The sequence below is a fragment of the Drosophila biarmipes genome, chromosome 2L (assembly GCF_025231255.1).
Source record: "Drosophila biarmipes strain raj3 chromosome 2L, RU_DBia_V1.1, whole genome shotgun sequence".
Classification (NCBI taxonomy): Eukaryota; Metazoa; Arthropoda; class Insecta; order Diptera; family Drosophilidae; genus Drosophila; species Drosophila biarmipes.
This window is the reverse complement of record NC_066612.1, coordinates 19,307,075-19,324,781: the sequence shown is the minus strand read 5'-3', so window position 1 is coordinate 19,324,781 and position 17,707 is coordinate 19,307,075. Positions and strand designations below refer to the sequence as shown.

Here is a 17,707-nt window from a genome sequence, read left to right as displayed (position 1 = left end):
TAATTCAAGCGATAAGAAACCTATTAGAAGAGAAAACACATACACTGACTGTTAATTGTAAAACAATTTCATTTATTAACCTTTTATTTTAAAGTTGAACACGACATTAATCGATTTTTTTGTATAACCTAACGTAAAAACCTATTCAAAATGAACTACATACAATATATGTGCATCGTAAACGTAATAAACAAACAAAAAATATATATGAATAAACCTACTATATACAACTATATATACTATATACATATTAATTATAACATATAACGATTTAACGGTAAAATAAATTTAAATATTGTATTAAACAAAGTGTTGCACTTTCAAGCTAAAGCAGAGACAAAAATAAGAGAATTTAAATTTAAGTGTAAATGTTTGGCAGCACACACACATACACACCACACACATGAATACACTTAAAAAAAGGTTGCAGCAAAAGTCCAATTGCAACTGAGGTGAACGAACTCGACATGTCCAGACATCCGGCGAAATCACATTGGAGCACCAGAGAGCAGAATAATAACCAAAATCAGATAATTTCCTTTTGTTTTTCGTTACCATTTGATGTCATTTTGTGTATATGGCTTTTGTTCCTTCATTATTGTTGGTTTTCTTATTGGCCAATTAATGACGGAATGACAAAATAGCGACGATTGATTGTTATCGAGAATTGTGTATCGGTATTGGTTTGATTTCGACAGCTTATCGATCGTTTCCGTTGCCTTTTTATTGTTGCATTTGTTTTTATCGGACTGGTTTCGGCTTTTCGACGTTTTGATTGAGAGAGGAGACATCATAGGAACCACGAATGAAACAATAATGTAAGGGTTATATTGTTTAACATACTGATAAGCTAACATACGAACGATGCGCCAAAATGCAAACCAAAATCACTGAACAGAATGCGTTTTTGTATACATTGTATAGCTCTACAAACGTATATGCATAAAAACTAGCTCTAGGAGAAGAGAGAAATGAACTAGATACTTATCAATACTTTCGATCTATAATTCTTACGATTAAGTTTTCTCGAACTTGTGTTTACGAATCGGAAATGTCGACTGGTACCCATAGCTAAGATAAGAGAACATCTATTGAACAAACACAAAAACTCAGTACACTCGGATCATTTTTCTAACTACGCCAAAGGGCTAGAATTTTAAATGTGTTTTGTCCCATATCCCCCGAGACCTCCCTGGCTTTTCCAATCCCTCGAAATGAGAGTTGTTTTTATGTAATGAAGTACTCTTAGCGATTAAAGACTAGAATGATTTGAAATAAGATGAGGTTTAACAGATATCTAAGCTAAATTCCTAAGACAAAACGATTCCACCTAAGACACCTTTTTGTAACGACTAAATTTATATAGGACAAGACAAGGATTTAAAAGAACAACCAAATAAATAAAATATAATGAAATCAATAAGATAAAAGATCAACAGGCATGTATACATATGTAAGTGGGTGGCATGATTTGTATCTGTACTTCAATATTATTTTTATGATTTCCGTTCGTATAAACATTAATATTAGTCACAGTTTCCCGATCATTGCGTAGGAAGAAATACGTACTCGGTTAAGAGAAGTCGAAGTCGAAGTTGAATGGTAATTGTTAATGCCTGCAAGTTAAGAGACAAATTATGCGTTACTTAGTTAAACGACAGAACACACTGGTCCCCCTTAAAGCCCGACTTTTGTTCGCTCTTAAGAAAAAATTCGAAACGAGGTATGTGTGTATATGGTAATTTTAAAATGTAACAAACGCAGAGAATAGTGAACAAAAACTAATTTGTATGTAGTTAATAATGATAATAATAAATACAAAATAGACAAAAATACGGAAAAACACAGAAAAAAAGAGGAAAACCAAGCAAAATAACCAAAAATGCAAATAATGCAAAACGCAAAAAAACAAAATTGAGACTGTAAACGAAAGGCAACATAATGAAGCAGTTAAGGGCGAGACGACGATGTTGAACAGAAAAAAGGCTAAAACACGAAACTATACAACTCGTAACTCGAATAAATCACTGATGAATAGGCTACCAACATAAGTTCGTATAAGGGTTATGTTCACACGAAAATTGTACTCAAATTGCATTTTATCCTAGGTTTTGTCTTAGCCAATTCTGTACATTATGGGTAGTAGATTTCGTTATCCCCACTTTTATTTAATACAAAAATCAAGTAACAAACTTATATAAATTACCAAGTCGACAAATTAGACAGCAGGCTGCATGGTACATAAGAAAATCGAAACCGAATCTAGATGATGAAGATTTAAGCGTTTGTTAGCCAAAAACATAACTTTCGATGAATTTGAATTTTTTACCAACAGAAACTAAGGAAACTGGAATCTTAAACTGATACTGAAGCAGTCAGTTGTACGCACATGCGACTGACCCAGAGACACATAGAAACCTCCTAAAAAACTGCATATACATATATAGGACTTATTGTAAACCAGATTGTAACGATTTTAGGCATATAAGTGTTGCGACTTGGGTCTGTAAACGGGAAACAAGAACGGAAACGGAAACTTGAAGGGACACTGGAGAGGAAGCTACGTTCTGTCACTTTCCAAGCTTTCATTTTGACATAATTTCATAGACTTTTCTAACCGTACTTTTAGATCGAGATGGTGAGAGGGAATAAGTAGGAGTTTAACATTAGCATTTGATGGCAGCTGGGGCGAATTTGGTGGTACAGTACTTAAGGATTAAAACATTGACGTCAGGATTTAACTTAACTTACATACATAGATACATGGACATCAACAGAGGAAAATATTGAGAGCAACAAGGAGAACTTGAAAATGAAATACATATAGCGTTGCAAGATTTTAGTTTACGGTAAACTTAAAGAAATTTTTTACAATGTATTTATACATACCTAAATTTAAATTTTAAATTAATTCTTTAATGTAATACGAACACAGTGCCTAAGTAATATCAAAACAAAAATCGAAAAAATAAAAAGGAAATAAGGATTTAAATCATACAAAACGAGAATAAGAGCCGCAAGTAAGGACATTGTTACTAATAATGCTATAAACCTAATCGAACAACTTTTAAAACAACCGAAAAGCATTCGAGCGACAAAAACTCAAGCCAATAAACGAACATTTGAATACAAAAGTTATAATTATACAGCAAACACATGCATACATACACACTAACTATGAGAAGAAGAACAAGAGCAGGAAACGGAAGCTGAGGCTGAAAACTGATCTGAACTAAATATCCCCATAAAGAAATTCGCATAAATGTATAAATGTAACACAAGCGAACATGAAACGCAAGAGCGCTAAGTAATTAACACACAAATAAATAATGCAACGTACCCCCTACATACGTCTCGTATCTCGCACTGGATTTACGTACAACCCACTCCCCCTATATCCTCGAAGGGCTATTCAACCAACAGATTTCACTTATTTGAACATGCCACGTACTCAAAATGACATCAAATTGAAAATTGTAACATCTCTTCGTTAGCATATTGGATTGGTCTATTAAAAACCCTAAATAAATGTTTAAAAACAAATTGTTTTACGTTAACTTCAGTTGAGAAAACAAACAGAAAAGAAGTAAGCAACAATAAGAAAATTACAACAAATTAATTATACATTTTGAATTATATTTAACGAACAAAATTAATGTAGTGTGTAAAAAAAATGAAAGTAAAAGCAAGTTTTAAGCAAAACAAAATACTTTGAATATATACATAAATTGCAAGTAAATAGAATAAATGTCACTCACTCTTTTTATTTAAGTCTTGTGCTGATCAAACATTCCTGGGATTTAAGTGACAGCTAAATTTGGATTTCCCTTGGGAAAAAATTGTTTATTTCCGGGAAAAGAAATATTTCAATGTTGGAAGTCGTGATTCTTTTCCTTCTCAGTTCCGTGACATTTTTCTTTGCCCATTTGGAGAGGCCATCCACGTTTTGGGGAAGTTTTTATACAGCATGTCCAATTCTAATGGGACTACTATCCGCTGGATTGGTTTACATAAATGTTCGTTTTATTTCTCTTACCATAAATCGAAAAATATACTCTCTTTGGATTCTTTTCAGAAGTGAGGCGGGGAGCAGCCTTTAGTAATACAAACCACAAGTTGCGCTAAATTATTTGAAAAAGATGACTTTATTTCGGCTGAGTGTTCAAATTAAAATGTAGTAAACTATTCAAAAACAACAAATAATTATGATGGCAATTCAGGAGCCAATGAGGGCGAGGGTTATTAGAACGTCTACAGCTACGTTTAGAATGAGTCCTATGAGATTGAAACCTATTAACCGATGGGTGACTACTTGGCTACGCGTCGTCTTGTGGTTGGTGTGGTGGGTGCTCCGCCGCTCGGCGGTTTAGGGATCTGAAATGGATTAATAAGATAAACACATAGAGTTTCAACAAATAAAGAACTTCTTACAGAACGAATGGGTCGGGGAGTGAGGGAATTGGCAGGCGGCGGCTCGCGAGGCTGGGGTCCATCGGGATGACCCACTACGGTGACGGCCACGGGTCTGTGGTCAGTGCCAGCCCGTTCCATGCTCTCGCTGCGAGAGTTGGAACCGGAGCGCTTAAACATCCCCGAGAGCCGGCCGCGCAGATCCTTCTTGCTCGATCTCAAGTCGCTGGCTACGCTGATGTCCGAGTCAGATCCTTGAATCTAATACAATATAGGTATATATTAGCACTGGGAACTAATTCTTATTGTTTGGGAGAGCCTTACTGATATTTCACTCTCGGAATTGCGACTGCTTTTGGTCAGGCTGCGCAGCTTGCCCATGATGCCCTTCTTCTTCTTGCGAGGTCCTCGGGGTATGTCGCTCTGGGTGGAGCCTCCAGATAGCCGAGAATCCAGGCGAGAGTCCAAGCTGGAGTCCCTGACAAGCCCACCCAGTTCGGAGTCTATGGATTGCATTGAGGACACACTTCCATCGTCCTGGCGCCAGATGTTCTGGAATAGAAACAAAAGTTAATTTAAAAAAGTATATTGCGTAGAGTTATAATACATTATAAAGTCGCTAATCGCACATGGATATACGATATGATTTTTGATTCAAATATTAAATATTTCTTTGCCCAGCTCACCTGATCCCTTTGTATGGAGTGATCTAGGGAGAGGCTCTTCCGGATCAAACTTCCATTGTTTGAGGAATTCCTAGATAACCGACCTCCTCCCCGCTGTGAGCCCGCTGCACTTGCCACCGAACTGGTGCTGCCGTGGGGATCGTTCTCCTGCGAGGCAGCCCGACGCAGATTGCTCCTTCTCATACGGCTACGCTCCTGCTCGTCCTCGTTCACCCGCTGGAACTTGCGCAGCTCCTCCGACGCTTCCGCCAGCCTGGCCAGGACACTGGTGATCTGGGAGCTGCTCAGCGTGGGCGATGGCGAACGACTGCGACGTACGTTCGGCTGCTCCGGTCGCAAGTTTTTGTCATATCCCGAGTTGCTGCTGCTTCGGGCCGATCCCCCGCTGCCAACCATTTTCAGGTCGGGAGCAATCTTCACCAGCTCGTCAACGGTCTGCAGAAGCGCACCCACCTTGCGGTCCCCGCCATCCGCCTCCATGCGTCGTTTGATGAGCTCCTTTTCATAGCGTTCACGCTGGAATCAAAAAAGATATTGAACATTAAATGATTCAATTTCAAGGGTAAAGATGCTTGTGTTAATGAAGTATTCATAAATTAATGTATTTTTGAACATACATTATATGTTTTAAATGTGTTAACTGATTTATACTTATTTAATGATAAATATGTACCCGTTCATCTTAAATGAAGAAGTTATGTAAAAGTGTTTTAGAGGAAGGAAAATGCGCCCCCATAAAGAATGTATATATATCCTTCTCATATCCTTATGCTTAAGTAATATTATCAAAGAATATTTATGTTTTTAAGGGACACATTTGTGTTACACAACCGTACTAACATTCATGATGACTCTTGAATAATGAGAATCCAAAGCCCCAGTGGCCTAATGGAGAAGGCATCGGCCTCCTAAGCCGGGGATTGTGGGTTCGAGTCCCATCTGGGGTAAAGTGTAGATTTTTTTTTGGCTTCGAATTTGGTTTTTATTATTATTTATTTTAAGTTAATTGCGTGTATGTAATTGTTAGGTTATTTTACATGAAAATAATCATCCCCAGCACTCACCTCGCGTCTTAACTTCTCGTTGGAGGTTCGCAGCTTGGCATGAACATCCCGAAGCTCGAGAAGATCGCACTGAAGCTCGGCGATCTTCTTGCGGCCCTCTTCCATTTCCTCTTCGGTGGCCCGCTTGATCTGGTCCAGCTTCCGCTTGGACTCCAACCGCTCCTTGTCGCGCTCCCGTTCCACCTCAAAAAGGGTCTGGCGCAGATCTCGAGCCAGAGTGGAGGTCTCCTGCAGCAGTCGCTGCTGATCCTCACGCTCCTTCTGCCAGGACAGCTCCAGCTTGGTCTTCATGCCAGGCAACTTGGTGCTACCCGACCCGATGACGCGTTCCTCTTCGAACTCGTTGAGCTTGGATTGCATCTCGGATATCTTGATCTCGTTGGCACTGCGCTCGGAGACGAGTTCTGTTTTTATTTTGCTGGATTCCAGGCGGGACTCAACCAACTGATCCTCTAGATTGCCAATCTGTGTTTTAAAAAATGTAGTTGGTTTTAATGTTCTTTTGAAAGTTTGTGGTCAAAAAAAGCTAAAAATGAATCTGAAGAATCGCCGACTTACCTGCTGTTCCAGGTAGGCAATCTTGCTTTTGTCATCATCATCGCTGCTGTGCATGGAGCCACGACTCTGTCTTCCCGTATTGTTGGCCTTGAGGTCGCCAATCTTCTTTTGGGCCACTTCCAGCATCTGCTTAAAAGCATCGCGGTCTTTTTTGAAGCGTTCACATTGGCGCTGTTTAAGAGGAATATGTTTATATAATCATCTCTATCACTATATCTATCTTGCTATCTTGCCTGCATGGAGGTAAGTTCTCCGCTGAGGTTCTTCACTTGTTGCTCATAGCGAAGTCTAACGGTGGCCACTTCGGATTTCATCTGCAGTTCAGTGCTCTGTAATCTATATGACAAAGAAAATATATTTTGAAAGATTCCTAATTTTTCCTATTCCCAAAATTAATATGAATATTTTTCTTCTAATAAAGAAATATTTAAATAGCATTATAATTATAGCAAAAATATATGAACTATTAAATTTGTTATCCCATACTAGTATTCTTTATAAATTTACATATTATAACATTCATGGTTGTGTTCAAAGTTAGTCGTTTACTATGATCACCGGATTCTTGTGAATAATTTACACCGGAGAGCAAACAATGTTTGTGTGACGGCAGATAGCGAGCTGAGCTATCTTGTCGATCGCTAATTTATAACTTTTTCTTTGATAAGTGATCGTTTTTTTTTTTGTAACAAGTAATTTAATTTATGATACAGCCTTGTTCTTCTAATGGGTACTCACTGTTCCTTGAGCTCTCTGATCTCCGCCTCGCGCCTGGCTCCGTGGCCGTTTAGGGAGGACTGGGCCTGCTCTATCCGGTTGTAGTCGCTGAGCTTGCCGTTGAGATCGTCGTTATCCTTGCGCAGCTGGAAGACCAGGTCGATGTTCATCTCGTTCTCCCGACGCAGTCGCTCATACTCGTGCTCCTTCTCGGCCAGCTTGTTCTTGAGGACCGTGCGCTCGTACTCGCCGCCGCTGCCATTCACGGCCTTAAGGGCCTTGGCCTGCAGATCGGCTATCTTCTTCTGGGCCTCACTCAATTTCCTGGCCATGTCGGTGCGCTCGATGCGAATGGTGTCCATTTCGGAGATCTTCTGCTTTTGGGCGTTCAGCTCGGCCTGGAGACTTTGCTTCTCGGTGGTTAGTTGGGCCCGCATCAGTATGGTTTCTTCGGAGAGCTTCTCCCAGTGGTTGTTAAGGTCTTCGTAGCGCTTCTGTTCGGAGCTCAACGAGGCCTGAACCTCCTCCACCTGCTTCTTAAGGTCCTGCACCTGCTTGCTGTCCGATTTGCTGGCCTTGGCCTTCAGGTCCTTGATCTCCTTCTCCAAACTGGACTTGGTCTTCTCGGCTGACTTTTTAGCACTCAATAGATCGGCATCCAGCTGGGTGATCTTGGCCTCCAGCTTTTCCTTCTCCTTGGACTGCTTCTCAACGTCCTTCTCTAGGCTGGACAACTTCTCCTTCTCCTTCTTGCTTTGCGCTTCCCAGCTGGATTTGCTCGTTTCGCCCAGCTTAAGTTGTGCCTCCTGCTTCTTGAGCTTCTCCTCCAAGTCCTTCAGCTTGGAGTTCAACTTCTTGGAGTCTTCATCACTGCGTTTCAGCTTCTGTTCGAGATCACTGACCTTGCTGCTGGATCCGTTTAGGAGCTTCAATCGCTGAACATCACCTTCGGCCAGGGAGAGTTTCTGCTTGCATTTCCTAAGGTCCTCCTCCAGGGTTCCCTTGGCCGCTTGCAGTGCCTTGAGCTGATCGGTTCCACTGGAACTAAGCATGACCCGCATCTCGCTTATCTCGTCCTCCAGCTCCTCCACCCACTTCTTGAGGTGACTCTTGGGAGTCAGGTCGTTGACTCTTTTAGCGGTGCGTGGTGGCAGCTTGGCTTCCGCCTCCAGCTGCATCCGCTTGAGGCGGGCCGTCAGCTCATCCCTTTCCCGCTGGGCCAACGCCAGGGATTCCTTCATCTTCTGATCCACCTCTCCGCTCTTCTCACTGGCCTTTCTCAGCGCCAACAGACGTTTGTTCTCCTTGGCCAACTTGTCGTTCTCGGTTTCCAAGATGTCCAGCTTGCTGAGCTTATCCTTTAGCGAGTCCAACGCCTGCTCCTTCTCGGCAAGCGTTCTGCGCAGTTGCACCAACTCCTCGTTGAGGGTCGTGAGTTTCTTTTCGGCCGCACTGGATGATGTTCCGAAGCTGAGGAGCGAGGATTTGCTGCCATTGGAAGAGCTATCCTGTCTTAGTTTGGCTTGGAGTTCCCTCACATACTTCTTGGACTCGGCATTCTCCTTTTCCAGATCTTCTACCTTGAGTCGCAGGATTGAGGCCTCCTGCTCGTTCAGCTCCAAGAGAATTCTCAGCTCGGCGGGATCATCCTCGTCGGAGATGCCCTCGTCGCGATCCGCATGAACCTCGGGTGCCAGGCGATGAGGATGTGGTGTTGGACTCAACTTCCGACCTAAGGGAAGATCAGAAAATATAGTAAGCAATTTTCAACACTTAAAAACTTCATGTTAGTTGGTTAGTTACTAGCAGTTACAGCTTAACCAGGAGTTGTTTTTAGTAACTGTTAATTAATGAGCAGCCGTAAAAAATGGCAATTAACTGATTCGGTTTATTCATTAATAAGCGCATGAAAAATCAAGTTAGTTTGTTAAGAAAACATCTTCAAAATTAAGTTATGCAGATAAGAAAAATTTATAGTTAAAGTCACGCTAGTTGTAGAGTTTATGTGACCTTGAGTTGAGTGAGTGATGGTTAAACTCCACGGTTGTCACTTAATATAAGTCATCTGATTTTCACACAACAATGAAAAGTGACAGCCATGTTTGTACAATTTTAATGGCTTAAACTTGATTTAGTTAAGGTTGAGTACTTAGTTGAGTTAAGGCTCTACTTGGTTGTATCATTTGGTTTTGGTTCGTACTTCGTGAGCGCGTTGCCATTTTTTTCAACTGCATCATCAAAGACTCATTTTCATCCTCGAAACGAGTCACCTTTTTCCTCAAATGTTCAGCCTGAAACACAAAAACTTGATTTATTGCAACTGAGTAAGGATGAGCAAGTCAGTTAGATAGATTCAATAAACCCATTCAGAGATCGTATTCGAGGATAAAAATAGTTTTGGAGAGCTCTATAGAACGAAAAGACCGTTAACTGGTTCTACAAAGGGTTGCTACACAAGAAAAGGCATTGGTTTGGATCGTATCGCAGGACTGATCCTTTTGGCTGAGGTTTTTGGTACCTGCTCCGCTGAGAAGGACATGAGAAATTGCGCTGGGAAAGAGCAGGGAACCCGACTGGCCCGCTCTCGAGGCCGATGATGGTGGAAAGAGTCCCACAAATGGAGATGGCATGACATCCCTTTCGGTAGAAGCATTTCTATCGAGCGTTTCGAGATCAGTTTGGGTGTCAGCCTCAGTGTAGGTCACCAAGTTTTCCACACTGGTAGATATATCACTTTGGCTTGGGGCCACAGTTTGTGTGCTCCGGGGGAAAGCCAGGATTTCTGGTGGCATCTCAGTGGAAGTTTGAGTACCACAACTGAATCTAACCCGCTTTCGATCACGATCGCTGAGTCGCTGAAGCTTCGCGTAGAATGGTCAAATGATTAATCTAGTGGGTTTCTTATGGTATGTGGGCATTACCTCCTCTTCGGCGAACTTAAGTTGGTCCTTCAGGTCTGTTTCCCGCTCAATGGAGTCCTGTAGCTCGCGCTGCAGGTGCTGAGGGTCCTCCTGGGAGCCGCCGCGCGTTAGGGACTCTCTGGTGATCTTGGCATCCGCCGATGTGGACTTGCCCAGAACACCCAGCATGGGTGCCTTCTTCTTGCCAGGATTACGCAGTTCCTCGGCCTCAGCCTGGTTTTTCAGGGAGTATATTAATTTAATTAATGATAAACATTTTTTCCGAACGTTATACTTGATCTACCTGCAACTTCCTGGTGAGCTCACTGGAAAACCGCAGCTCCTCCTCCAGTTTCTTGACCTTGTTGCAGAGCTCAGCGTTAAAAGAGCTCTGCCGCTCCTGCTCCAAAGTCTCGATCTTGCGATCGCTCTTCTTCAACTTGAAACTGAGAATGCGGCAGTTCTTGGTGGCCTTCTCGAGATCCTTCTGCAGACTGGTCTTGGCCTTGACCTCGTCGTCGCGGAACGTGTCTTGCACCTCATCCATCTCGGCCTGCAGATTGAGGATCTCCTTCTTGGCGCTCTGGTTCTCCTCCATCAGCTCCTCGCAGATCTGCTCGGCGGCCTGCAGCTTGCGGCGCAGCTCGGATTCGCTGCCCTTGTTCTCCAGCTCCTTCATCCGCAAGTTGAGCCGGCGCTTGTCCTCGGTGACGCGGTCCAGTTGCTCCTTCATCTCGTTCAGCTTTTGCTGGAGATTCAGTGCCTCCGAGGCGGCTGTCCGATTGGAGGCGGTGTCCATAGAAGCCAGTCGTCGCAGAAGAATATCACTCTTTTCTCGCTCCGCTTTCTCCGCCCGTGACTTCATCGTCTCCAGCTCCTGTCGCAGTGTCTTCATCTGCTCCTGCATGGCCAGGGTGTCCGCTGTCTTGGAGGGAGTGCTAATGCTGTTGGACTGGGAAGACGATGCAGCGGGAACGGTTTGTCTTTTGATTTCTTTGCTAACAGTCACTGCATCCGCCTCCTTGCGACGCACCGAACTGGAGCTCGTAGAGTAACTGGACGAGGAGGAGGTGGCTTTCAACTCGCTGCTCACGGAAGTGGAGGTCTTTAGGGAAGTCGTGCCACTGCTGCTTGACGAAGTCGTGGTGGTGGCCACCGCCACTTTCTTGGGCGGCAGGGTGGCTCGCTTAAGCTCGGTTTGGGGCAATTGGTTTAGAGAAGTTCCCGACTTGCTGCGTTCTGGTCGGTCAGGGACCACTGGTGGAGCTGGGGCAGCCGTGGCCTCGCTTTCTCTAGGGGATTGGAGAGTAAAACAATTGAGTATATGATTTGGGTAAGGTTATTTAAACACCACTCACTCTTCCCTTCGCGGCACTGATCGCTCCCGACTGTTCTCGCGGGAGTTCAGGCTGCGCTGCTTCTTGAGAAGATTCATTTTGCGAACACGCTCTGCTAAACTGTCTGTCGATAGGATGACTAACTCATCTGGAATACTTGAAGTTTTACTGGGTGAGGAGGTGACACGGGATGGCGTTAGAGAATGTTCCACCTACATGGGATATTAAATAAAATACTTCATCAGGATTCAAGAATATGATGTCTATGAACTGCGAGAGTATGTATAAGTCGTCTGATCTGATTAGTGTACTCTAAAACTTCAATCGATGAAGATTTAATCGAGGAGCCCATGGGACAACCATTTCCACTTTCAGCGATCTGCCGACACCACTATAACCCGCAGATTAGATGGTAGTTCCCCATAACAGTATCATAATCTCACCTCCTTGATGTCCAAGGCGGTAGTGTGGCGTCTTGGCGGCACCGGCAGCTTCACCGTGACAGCCACATTGTGATCCTCGGCGACGGTTGATCGGCTGGTGGACGCGGGAGCCTGCGGGCGACGGCCGACATCGTCCGGCTCGTCGATATCCGGCGTGGAGGCCCACGACTGCGGACGCTTCCTCAGCTCTACATTGAAGTGGACAACTGGGTTCAGTAAGGGCGTCAGGTGTCGTGCATGCAGGTGCAAGTCGCGTTTTGCAGGTTGCAAGTTGCAATTAGCGATTGATTGTGTTCGCCGTTGGCGAGAGTGAGACAAACGGATGCCACAGAACGAGCGGTTGAGAGAGAGCGGGAGCACAGTACAGTTCACGCGTTGCATGGTTATAGTTAACATTAACGGTTCATTGAATGCGAGATTAGTGTTGAGAAAACAAGAGATAGAGAGAGACAGACAGAGATGGCACAGTTGGTGTTGGTTTTTTGTGCAAGCGCATAGTGAGAGTGAGAGAGATAAGTAGACAAACACATTGATTAAGATTCGTAACATACTTTTAGCAACTTAAAACTACATAATTGGTTGTTCAACGATTTCTCAATGATGAATATTTTTTATTCATGTTAAAAAAGAGATAAAAGTCAATTTCACTGGAGTTAAACTTATACATAAACCTTTATAACGCCAGTTTTTCTTTTTATCTCATAAAACAGTTTTTTGGCATAAGCATATTGAGAAAAGGTTACAAATATGGTGTAATACATATAATAATGATATACACTGAATTAAGTGATTAAGAAATAAATTAAATAAAAACCAACCAAATTGGAATCCGTTACAAAAAAGATGTCTAATTTTAAAGTTGAACCAACAATACATAACTATTACATATATATATTAAGCTTCTAATAAATGCAGGTCAATGAAAGTAACAGTCTCTTGTTGATTTATTTGAGAACATTTTTAAGTCATTAAGAAAAGTTGAGGAAGCATCTAGCTCTCTTTAGCATAAATCTTAAAAACTAAACAACTATGACAAGTGAAGATCTACATTTTAAGGGTTATTCTACTTTTTTTATCTGGGGTTTTGTTTTGTTAATACCTATATCATTGCCGTTGGTTGTGTTTGCACTGGTTAGGTTCTGAGTTGAAGTCCACGTCCTCGAGGTGGGTCTGTAGAAAAGGTTTTATGATGGGAAAAGTTGGTTAGTTAAAGTACAAGGAGGACTCACCGTGAGTTCTGGGCATCGGAGATGTTGGGCGAGGATGCGGCCACCTCCTCGCCGGCTCTACGAGCTCCATGCTCTTTGTAATCCCGGAAGCAGCGCTTACATCGCGTGGGATATCGAGTCTGGGGGTGGAAGCCGAGGGGGCAGAGCTGATCGCCTTTCAGCGATGGGTACAGATGATGCATCTGTTCTCGAACAACTTATCAGCTTTTCTTTTTCTGGAACCGGAAAAAGGAATTGAAAGGATTATTCTTAATATATGTATGTCTTTATCTCATTGCTTTTGTAGGAACTAAGTAATAGTCCTTTTTAACTGTCAAAAGCCTCGCCCCGCGAATGCCTCTTTTTGTTCCTGGTAAGGATTTCTTTTTATTTTTTGTAATTTACAACATTTATTTAAAATGATCACATAGATACTTATTTTATGAAAAGTTTATATTTTTAAATAATAAATGGGGCTTTCAAAATTAGGTAAATAGAGAAAAAACAGTAAATTGTAGGAATCAAGATTGGATAGCGCCGACATGGAGCCTTATGAATTCTTTCTTCTTCGATAAATACAGTTGCGGTCAAAATAATAGTAGCTTCGTTGGCGCAGACAGTTTTTTCTCATTAATTTCTCTATTTCTTCAGCAATCTAATTCATTTCTTCACTTAAGTAACTGTAATTATCTGCTCTCTAAGAATGTGCAGTTAATTTTGGTTCTCATACACTGGCAAAGATCCGCGTGTTTGACTCAGTAAAAATAATAGTAGTGCCAGAGAAATTATTAATAATAATTAAATTTACCCTATTTTTAACAAGGTTTGTGTTGTTTAACAATACATTTAAATGTTAATAATTTCCAGATTTTTTCTTGCCAATTAGTTTTGGCCACATGGTGCGTGTTAAACACTGCACTGCCGAGATCTGATCAAAAAATTGATTTCTCCTGGAAAGACCTATGTAGAAGTGCAAAATAATATTGGCTGCTCTTATACAATGGTTAGAAATTCCACTTAATACATATGAGCCAGCAAAAGAAATGTGTGGTCGACCCAAATTATTGGACCTAGAGCCTTTTGGGTCTGATGCATCTCTGAAAAAATCTTGTGACTTAAATGTAGGTTTGGAAGTGGTAAGAAGACGGCTAAGAGAGAGATGAGTCAAAATTCGCTTTGTTTGGAGGCCTTATGTGCTTTTTCCGTAAAGTATAAGGTTAAAACGGTAAAGCAAATATGATTTGGTCAAGCTTTTCGTACTATGGAGTTGGGCCAATACATTGGTTCAAAACCGTTATGGATCGTCACGTATACGTCAACACAATATCCATATCCATATGCCTCTTGTTTGGACGTTCGAGCAGGATAACCATCCAAAACATACAATTACACATGCTAAGTGAACGTTATGGAGTGGTCCGCACAGTCACCCGATCTCAATCCTTATGAGAAAATATGGTGTGACGTAAAAAAGTCAATCTCAGAAATAAAACCTGGCAACAACTTTAAACTTTGGGAAGTTGTGCAAAGGACTCCAAGTCCTTTATTCCTTTAAAGAGATGCCAAAACTTTGTTGATTCCATCGATCAAATGATATGCCACAAAATATTATATAATACTAATTTATAATATTAATACTAATTTAATAAGTCAAAGTGTAAATATAAACGTTGTAAAAATATTTAAAAAATAAGGTCGATTTCTTTTCTAGACCTTCCTTAGCTTCTTTCTATGTATTGTTCGTACGATCAACATTAACAATTTACTGTGCAAAACAGAGGAATTTTGGCATTGATCCAAGTTAACAAAGGAATTTTGTACACGTACATCAAATAGTAGTTCGCTTGGGAATTGAATCTAAATTGTATAGCTGGCTGGTTTAACAGATAGTTTCAATGGATCTTGTATTTATTTATACTTCTAAAAGGAGAAGTAGATCAATGCCTTTAAATAGGTCATTAACTTATAGCTCTACATAATTTCGATATTCTCTAAAAACATATGTCTTGATTGCAATTTAAAAACGTATAAAAGTGAGCTATAAAATATTGGTTCTCTCAAAAATTCCCAAAGGTAATTACAAGGTATTTAAGAAATTATCTTTCCTAAGAAAATTGCATTAATTCAATTTCAAGTAAATGTATTATATTTTTGTTATTTTGGTTGTAAAAATTTCGGGAAACAAAAATGTTTTACTTTTTAGAGTAATTCTGATTGCAAACGACACAGAAACTAAAATAAAAGGGTAAAATAATATAACGTGGACTTTTTACAACATTTTCCAACAATCTTAAAAAAGAGATAAGACCTAACACAACTGATTCCATAGGGATTTTAGGGTCTCAATCCTGATATCCTTTTAACTTTAACTTTTTAACTTAATAAACAATTTTAAAATAAGAAATGGTGTATGTAGATGCTCTTTTTAATTAAATACATTTTGTTTTGTAACCATATAAAAAAGAAACATACATTTTGTAAGATCAATTTAAGAAACCGCTTCTATCGAGCTTTGTCAAAAATTCTACTACTTTTCCTAATACTGTAAAAGTATATCAGTTTTATGATACCTTATCGAATCCTTCTGTCCAAAATAATTCTTTTAGGCAATGCACTATTTACCAACAGCAGACATCCGGATGGAGAAATGGTAAATATAAACAATAACAAATACGTATCCGTCCATAGTATATTTTTAGAGAGATCGATCGATAAAGAGAATGAAACAAACTGGCACAGGTGGATGTTGCGCAGGCGAACGCGTTCCGCTTGCGCATGTTTTTTGGCGAAAAGATAGAGACGTAACTTAAGAGCGAGCTAAGAGAAAGTCGAGGAGCTTTCCCCACTCCTTTCTCTGGGCTCTCTCGCCTTCGATCGCGCTGCAAATCCCTAGTGCGTTTATAAATAATTACCACCGTTTTAACCTATTTTCATCCGAAGCGTTCTGCTTTTCGACGGCGGTACTTGCAAAATGTGTGACTTAATTTAGAACGCAGTCGACTCACACGAAATACTTCCGCATTTAGAATAATTTGCGGCTGGACGACGGGGAATGGGGCCAGCCTCTTGGATGTGGATGTGGATGCGGACTCGGAGGGTGTGGATCTTTCAGCTGCGTTGCGTAACCGCCGGGATTCTGTGCGTACTGCTTTGTTTAACTCAACGGCATTTACCTGCCGAATTCACCATAGATAGGGATCTCATGAGATGGTATCCCCAGTTCCGAGTCCCAGTCCCAATCCTTTCGTTCCCTTTCGAGCACACACAGCGATATCAGCCGCGCTCGCGATTTGTTTGACTTAATTTTGGAACATTCACTTCATACAAAGCATTTACGGCCACAGAAATTAGCTGTGTTTTATAAATAGCATAGTTTTCTTCTTGCTGAATGGCTGCGCACCACCCATAAATCTTCCCAAGCGATTTCAAATGCAAGTCCTTTTGGAAATATCGTTAGGCATTACAGCGATTTGTTTATATCATCTTCAACACGATCTGGGCACTGCAGCGTTTCCAAAATCGATTTTTCACTCGAATCACTGCACGCACACAGGCCCGAGCCTATATATATTTATATAGCTTTAATATAACCGCCGATCGCCCGAGCACTCGAAATACTTATATAGATAGCTGCCATGCGAACCGGGCGCTGTTCCTTGGCACTGTTTTCGGGTTGCGGACGCGTTGGAAATCGACGAGAAACTAAATTTAAATTATTTCTGAAAGCTTAAACTACCAGTCGTCCGAGGAAAGGTATTTTTCTGAAGAGAACTGATTTCGATCTCGGCAGAGAGAACAAGTGAGAAATATTCGACAATTTTCGAAAACCATTTTAGAATCTTGTCGCTCATACCGGCTTTCAAATATTAAAGTTAATGCACCCTAAAGGCATAGTCTTACACATACTGTTTTTTAAATAAATTATAATAAAATATCATGTTTACATTTTCATCTAAAAGAAGCAGTATAAAAAAGCAGTTATAATGTAGTAGTAATAATGTTTTTAGTTTCTGTAATGTATATCTCGATTGATTGAAGAAACGTGGGAAAATATGATGACTAATCAGTCATCAAGAAATGGTCATTTATGTATACTGATTATTGTAGTCGTTCATAAGAAGTCTATTGAGTTCCGTTTAGTGTTTTTGTGGTACGTCAGCGTCACAGCCAATGAATAATTCAACCGCTTCCCTTTCATATTCGGATTAAATGGAAGGGGCTTAGAAATGCTGAGTCTGTCTTTCCTGCAAAAATAAACATAATACTCTTTGTATAAATATGAGAACGTAATCTAGACTATTAGGCGTACTTATCTGGCAAATATATAACTTACATATATGACTGAGTTCTGAGTTACAATTAATTGCTTTCACACATTTATGTT

General features: G+C 41.0%; 2 protein-coding genes and 1 non-coding gene across 7 annotated transcripts; 2 read left to right on the top strand and 1 right to left on the bottom strand.

Annotated features, from left to right (window-relative positions):
• The first annotated feature begins 390 nt into the window (after window positions 1-390).
• LOC108033914 (uncharacterized) lies at window positions 391-4,203 on the top strand. Of its 2 annotated transcripts, none has more exons than XM_050885468.1 (2): window positions 391-4,016; window positions 4,079-4,203. In XM_050885468.1, the coding sequence occupies exons 1-2, from the start codon at window positions 3,870-3,872 to the stop codon at window positions 4,079-4,081; spliced, it is 150 nt and encodes a 49-aa protein (XP_050741425.1). In that variant the 5' UTR covers window positions 391-3,869; the 3' UTR covers window positions 4,082-4,203. The 2 variants fall into 2 exon arrangements, with proteins under 2 accessions (XP_050741425.1, XP_043950389.1); XM_044094454.2 differs by having other exon boundaries at window positions 3,763-4,016; window positions 4,076-4,203.
• On the bottom strand, window positions 4,127-17,024 carry LOC108033915 (myosin-16). Of its 4 annotated transcripts, none has more exons than XM_017108586.3 (16): window positions 16,329-17,024; window positions 13,345-13,559; window positions 13,215-13,285; window positions 12,116-12,321; window positions 11,694-11,884; window positions 10,640-11,627; window positions 10,357-10,569; window positions 9,954-10,296; window positions 7,457-9,167; window positions 6,952-7,054; window positions 6,719-6,889; window positions 6,161-6,625; window positions 5,097-5,612; window positions 4,735-4,962; window positions 4,432-4,671; window positions 4,127-4,374 (listed from the first exon to the last, which is right to left on the bottom strand). In XM_017108586.3, exons 2-16 carry the CDS (start codon window positions 13,524-13,526, stop codon window positions 4,309-4,311), a joined length of 5,694 nt encoding a protein of 1,897 aa, XP_016964075.1. In that variant the 5' UTR covers window positions 13,527-13,559; window positions 16,329-17,024; the 3' UTR covers window positions 4,127-4,308. The 4 variants fall into 4 exon arrangements, with proteins under 4 accessions (XP_016964075.1, XP_043950386.1, XP_050741423.1 ...); XM_044094451.2 differs by lacking the exon at window positions 9,954-10,296 and adding an exon at window positions 9,636-9,726; XM_050885466.1 differs by having other exon boundaries at window positions 12,116-12,303.
• Window positions 5,971-6,043, top strand: Trnar-ccu (transfer RNA arginine (anticodon CCU)). Its single transcript has one exon. It is a non-coding gene; the product is annotated as a tRNA-Arg (tRNA).
• Window positions 17,025-17,707: the final 683 nt, after the last annotated feature.